Raw genomic sequence first — 6,514 nt, forward strand, 5'->3', positions numbered from 1 at the left:
GGTCAGCACCCTGCGGCCGAGGCCTTTGGGGTTTTTTTGCTTTTTGAGCGAGGTTCTTGGGCTGGGTGTTGGACTGACAGGGAAATAAATACGAATGCTTTAACTCATATATCGCGGAGTATTTCGAGCGCTGCAGCTTTAATACCCTTCCTGTGTGAGAAACAGCTATGCAAATTTATGCAGCTTTGCAAATCCATGCAGCTGAGAAGAAGGGCAGAAATTCTCTCACTTCCCTTTGAGCATGGGGCAAGCTTGCAAGGGAGATTTACTACTTTTGTGCCTTACCTACAAGTATATAAAAGTGTACTTTTTCCCTGGAAAAAGAAGAAGCTATTATCCCAAGTTTGAATTTTGAGTGAGACAAGACATTCAAACAGTGACCATTTTATAATTGATAGATTTGGAGACCTTTTTGTAAGGAGGGAAGTTCAAAGCAGGGGATGCTGTCAAAAGTGGTGAAAATGCTCAGGTTTGGTATGCTTGTGATTTTTTTAACTGGTAGAGCTGCTTTGGTGAGATAGTGACTTGTTTGATTAGTTCTGAAAGGATTAATATTTTGGTGCTCCTAGGAGAATACCTTTAGTCTTACAGAATGACTGTTTAGTCATAGCTGCTACCATTTTAAGAGCTTGTATTTGTAGCATATTTTGAATTATCTTCCAGATGGATGTCCATGGCAGGATAAGAGAAGTTCTTGCTGAGACTATACGTGAAGAGTTAGCACCTGAGCCTCAGCAGTTATCAACAGAAGATCTGATAAAAGCCTTAAGACAACGAGGAATCATTGATGATGTTATGAAGGAACTTAAATTTGTAACTGTAAGTAGCTTTTGAAGAGTGATATATTTTTGCTTATTCCTCTTACTGACTTGGTGTTTTGACAAAGAGAAAACTCACTACTTCCAAAGGTTTGTGATGGCTTTACTGATTTTATTAGGAACAGAACAGCTTAATGCATATGCTAAAATTGGTTTAACGTTAATACTGCGTTGAAAGTACTTGTTCAGTTTCATTACATCTCAAGTACTAGAAGGGAGCATACCTGAGGAATGGCATTCAGCTGAAATGAAGGATTCTTTAATTTTTAGGAGACTGTGGTATGAGCACTGTTGCATTCCTTTATGTTTTAAGAAGTCTTAATTGTAATTCCAGGATGTGAATGAAAAGGAGACGACTTCAGCTCCAAAACCATCAACGCATTTTGTTGACAGAGAACCACCAGTTTTGAAAAAAAGTATGTTGCTTGTTTATTTTAATATTTGGATCGTTGTTATGAGAGAAATTTGAAGTCTATGATTTTTGACCTCTAAATTAGTCATCCAGTGTGAACTGGCATAAAGATGGATGTTTTTCCTGCTTATCTACAGGAAGTAAATTCATATAAGCAGCAGAAATTAGTGTTGCATAAAATGTGACTTTTAAAAAAAATTCATTTATTTTACATTAAGATAACTTCCATACATCTTAAAATCACTTTCTCCTAAGCATTTGTTTTTAAAAAATTTATTTTTTTCTAGTCTCCTGTTAGTTAACTGATATTTAACATGCTTTCTAAGATCTGTTTGTAGTCTCTTCATTTTTATTGCTACGCTTTACAGCTAACATTGACCCAACACGGAGGTATCTTTACCTTCAGGTTTTGGGTGGAAAAGCTTTTCTGGAACATCTTCAGGAACCGGAGCCTCTGCCTGGCCAAATCTCTTCTACCTTCACTCTGTGTTTACATTTTCGAAGTCAGCGCTTCCGTTCTAAACCTGTCCCTTGTGCCTGTGAGCCAGATTTTCGTGATGGTTTTTTACTTGAAGTACACAAGGATAGCCTAGGTAAGGAATATTGTGGGTTTAAAGCTGATGCTATTGGGTTTTTTCCTGACTTTAGAGTTATTGTGAGATATGTTCGATACTATTCAGTGGCTTGCTTTCCTATTTTCTATCACGTTTTCCTAAGGAAACTGATGACTGTGTTAGGTTATGCCACTTGTAGATCCTTCTCTGCTCTTGCCTCTTCTTTTCCGCTCTAAAATAACTTCTGAATTTGACCAACTTTATCCATAATTGAGAGTGAGATGGTACGAAATACTGAGGTGGGTGTGATTTTCATGAACTTCGTGCTTACAGGTGAAGAAGGAAAATGTAAATTTGTCATCATATGGAAGGAAAAACTTCAGTGTGAGTTCACTTTGCCTACTGGTTGGCAAACGCCTGCAAAAGAGTCAGTCATCCACAGCCTGTAGTAATCATTCTTCTGTTAGTAGCCAGGGAACATGGTAGGAGCTAAGTATGTTATGAAAAGACTTCTGGATATTATCTGAATCCTGTAGAAATCCAGGCTAACTTATGGAATATCAGGCAACAAAGAGAAAGTCAGAGTTATTGCAGTTGGGCATAGGGAAGGGAGTGAATATATCACAAATTCAAAGAAAACCAGGCTTTGTTAATTCTGCTGCTCATGGAACAGTTTATATCATAGGGTCAAGCTTAACTACAGAGAAAGTTGTTTCCTAAATACTGATACACAGTAAGTTGAACTGACTCATTCCAACTCATTAAAAGAGTATTTTTCAATTGCTTTTACTTAATGGTGCTTTAATACTCTTTATTTTCTTAAATGCTAATTCCATTTTAATTTTTGTGCAGTTGAACCAGTTACATTGGAGTACTCAACTAAGGAATCTTTATCTCCTCTGTAAATTAACTGTAATCTTGCTGTAGCTCTGTCCTAAACTGAGTTTGATTTTTAAGATGGGATCATTGCTTACACTTCTGGACTTGAGATTTTTCTTAAAATGCAATGAATGTAAAAGCATACTTTTTTTTAATTTTGAGGAGAACTTGGCATGATAATATTCTTGCTATCTTATCTTGGTTTAATAATGGCAGGTGATGGAAGTAAAATGGTGGATGCAACCACTATGTTATCTATATGCGACCCAGTGCATATGGTTCTGATCAGAACAGACACGTTTGGTGAGACAACGCTAGTAGCATCCTATTTCTTGGAGTGGCGATCTGTCTTGGCTGCAGAGAATGGCATAACAAATGTTGCTGTTGAACTCCTGGGTGTAGGTAAGGATAAATAATAAGGTTGTAATGATGACTTAAAATAGTGGGCACTGAGCTTGCTTATAAGCTTAAAGCAGTATTTGTGATGTAGTTTAATATTAGTTCAACTCATAAATTACTATAAAGTATCCTTAGAAAATGTGTAGGAGGCTAATGGTCAGATTTTTCTGTTAACAAAATATTAAAAATGTATATTCCAGATCCTGTGTAATAATGGTCCCCATTTCTGTGAACTCTACCGATTTTCTGCAAAATCTGGATCAGTTATCAAAAAGAAACCAAACAAACATCAACCAATTCATCTCCAGGAATATATCAGACCAGTGCACTGAGGAGTAAAATCTAGCTTGAGCCCCTTCCATAGTAAACTAGCAACTGTTGGAGAAAGTGATCTCTGCTGTGTTGCCATTTATTCCAGCAGCTGGAAGCATGTTTTCTGATGGGACGGCTAAACAGCTTTCTTTAGGTGCTTAGCAATTTTTAGTAGTTCCAAGCCAAGTTTTTAAGATATAATGATTTAGCAGATAAAGATTAGATCTAGAACTCAGTCTATCATGGCTTCCTACGCTAGCTATCCCAGAGTTTGGTCAAGTAGTAGCTGATGAGTCATTTGAGCATTCTTTGTGGCAGTTTCCCTACTTGTTAGGTAGGTGAGCGATTCTTGATAGTTTCAAAAGAGATTATATTACGCCTTCAGAATATTTTGAAGATTGGATATACTACATAAGTTATTGCTGATCGTTATCGCTATTGCCTGCTTTTGGTTTGCTTGATTTGGTGCAGTATTTTATCCCATGAACACAAATCCAGTAAGCTTACTTGCTAATACGTTTGTTGGTTCAAAGGTACAGAATCGAAGGTTTCTGTTGGCATTTTAAACATCAGACTGGAAATGTATCCACAGCTTAGTAAGACGCTGTCTCCAGAAATAACCAATACTCAAGTAAGTAATTTTGGGGAGGGCTGACTTAGTCTTTTATTGGGGGATGGAAGCTAAGTATAGAATTGCTTATGTAGATATCGAGGGCTGTGGGGTTTTGAATGTTCAGTACTTTTTTTCCCTCCATTAAATGTAAACACAGTTGCCTTTTTTTAAACTACTTTGTTTATACTGAACATTACCTTATCTGAAATATGACTTTAGTAGTTTTTCTAGTTACTTGTATCAAAACTTTTTAAGAAGAAAAATAAGAAAGATGCAATATACCTAATTTTCCTCAGGTAATGTATGTTTTCTTGCTCTCTCTCCTGTTCGAAATAATAATTTCAAGTCAGCTACTCTGCCTGGAAAGTCAGTAAATATTGGCCTTGCATGTAGATATTCTTCTGCACATCAAAAGCTGAGCAATCCTTCTGTACAGAAATGCATCACTTATGAACACTACTTCAGTCAAGCTTGATATATGAGCCTACAAACCAGAAAATGTAACTTGAGGGTTTTGTTCATTGGATTTTCATTTAAAAATACTATTCTTCAGCATTTGCATGGCATACTTAAAATATTAAGCTTTATTTTACATAGGCCCAATATGGTGTTAATGTACTTATTGATTATGGGTTTTTTTCTTGTTTGGAGTTAATATGTGTGTGATTGGTTATGCTTTTCTTACCTGCAGTTTGCTTTGGAACGTCAGAAAACAGCAGAAAAAGAACGATTATTTCTTGTATATGCTAAACAGTGGTGGAGAGAGTACCTACAGATAAGGCCTACGCACAACGTACGGCTAGTAAAGATTTTTGCACAGGTTTGTAAATTTTACAAATAGACCAATCCTTTCTTTAAGTTATTTTTTTAGATATATGTTGAAGTTTATGTGCATATAGAATGTGAGTAGATTTGTGATGGGGTTACATTCAGGTCAGGGCTACATGTGGTGTATCATGCAAAAAATGAAATTTGTAAGGATTGAACTTGTATGTGTATTGAAGCTCAATAGCGTGATGCAGAAGGAAGGGTTGCTCTAACCATTTCTGATACATGAGGTGATAAAAAAGTCTGTTTATGCATTTTCCTTGAATACTCCACAAATGGCAAAGTCATCTTGTGCAAACTGTTTCAAACAAGTTTTACACCAGATAAAACAGTTATAAAAGATGGACTTACTTAGATTTATTAGAACAGATCCGCACTATTTGAACTCTGTGTGGACTGTAAAGCAATCTATCTGGTTAATGTTGCACGCTAGCTACAGACATAATTGTTGTAGGCTAATAAATTACTATGCCTCAGTTGTTCCTTGGTAGCTCATCCCTCAGTAAAAGGAATGGTATTCTTTGCATTTTTAGTGCCACGAATTTATCTTGCATGGTAGCAATTTTCCTAGCACAGATAATGAGCAGTAGCTTGTAATCTCAGAGTAACTTCCTGCAGTGATTCCTGCCTACTCTTTCTTTTCAGTAAAGTAACAGCTTCCATTCTTGCTGTACCATGAGTGGTTCAGTAGTGATGTCAACTTCCAGATAACGGTGGGGGAGGTTGATCCTAGCCAGCAGCTGAGCTCCCTCCCAGTCACACTCTCACTCCATCCCAGCGGAATGGAGGAGGGAATGGGAAGGGTAAAAGCGAGGAAGAACTCATGGGTTGAGATGACAGTTCGATAAGTTAAGGAAAGAAAGGAAGGATCCACCAGCAGACTGATGCCCCACGAGTCTCCAAGCAGGGTCTAGTTTAGAAAAAGTCTGTTCTCCACGCCCACCAGTTTTGTTGCTGAAGACAATGCTATATGGCACGGTCAGTTCAGGTCAGCTGTACTGGCTATGTCCCCTCCCAGCCTCTTGTCGACCCTGAACTTACTCTGTGTCGGGGCAGAATGAGAAACAGAGGCGGCCTTGACGCTGTGCAGGCACTGCTCAGCAATAGCTAAAACGTTGGTGTGTCATCAACAGTGTTTTGGTCAGAGATCTAAAGCAAAGCACCATAGGGGCTGCTATGAAAAATATTAACTCCATCCCGGCCAGATCCAATACAAAGGTTCAAGGTTTTCAGGACAGCATTTATAGAGAAACAAAATATATAATTAAATAGGGAATTCTAGAACTCGGAGTTTGGTTGGGGGTGTGAGGTAAAAATGGGACTTGTACTATTTTGAGAATAAAACAATGCGTGAATTAATGGTATTCCACTTTCTGCACCCACAAAGCTACAGTAGGGTGGGGCAGAAGGTTGGAGGGAAGCGTTTGTGGATAGGGTTAGAGGACTAAGTTCTTTGTTACAGAACAGTATAGAAACTGGCAGCCTTCAGAACACTATAGGAAGTAGACCCCCTGCTAGTTCAGTACCTATAGAGAGTTTATCTTGATTCTCCTGCTGACCATAGCAAATGTTAGTAAAACTGCCCTTAATGACCTTTCTCATTTTTGAGAATAGAAGTGAGATTATCAGAATTGTTTCATAATTTAGTTGTCAGCCAGTTTAATATATATATATATAAAAAAATTATATAATGCATATA

The 6,514-nt window shown here is 37.5% G+C and overlaps 1 protein-coding gene across 1 annotated transcript in view; it reads left to right on the plus strand.

The window, feature by feature from the left end:
- Positions 1 to 629: 629 nt before the first annotated feature.
- The window catches only part of CEP76 (centrosomal protein 76), a 16,158-nt gene continuing 10,273 nt past the window's right edge, over positions 630 to 6,514 (plus strand). Inside the window, 6 exon segments of the mRNA XM_009646208.2 lie at positions 630 to 819; positions 1,153 to 1,234; positions 1,599 to 1,823; positions 2,880 to 3,065; positions 3,908 to 4,005; positions 4,679 to 4,807. Coding sequence (XP_009644503.1) covers positions 664 to 819; positions 1,153 to 1,234; positions 1,599 to 1,823; positions 2,880 to 3,065; positions 3,908 to 4,005; positions 4,679 to 4,807 — 876 coding nt within the window. The 5' untranslated portion in view covers positions 630 to 663.

Source organism: Egretta garzetta, unplaced genomic scaffold (assembly GCF_000687185.1).
Source record: "Egretta garzetta isolate BGI_Z169 unplaced genomic scaffold, ASM68718v1 scaffold259, whole genome shotgun sequence".
In the NCBI taxonomy this organism is placed as follows: domain Eukaryota; kingdom Metazoa; phylum Chordata; class Aves; order Pelecaniformes; family Ardeidae; genus Egretta; species Egretta garzetta.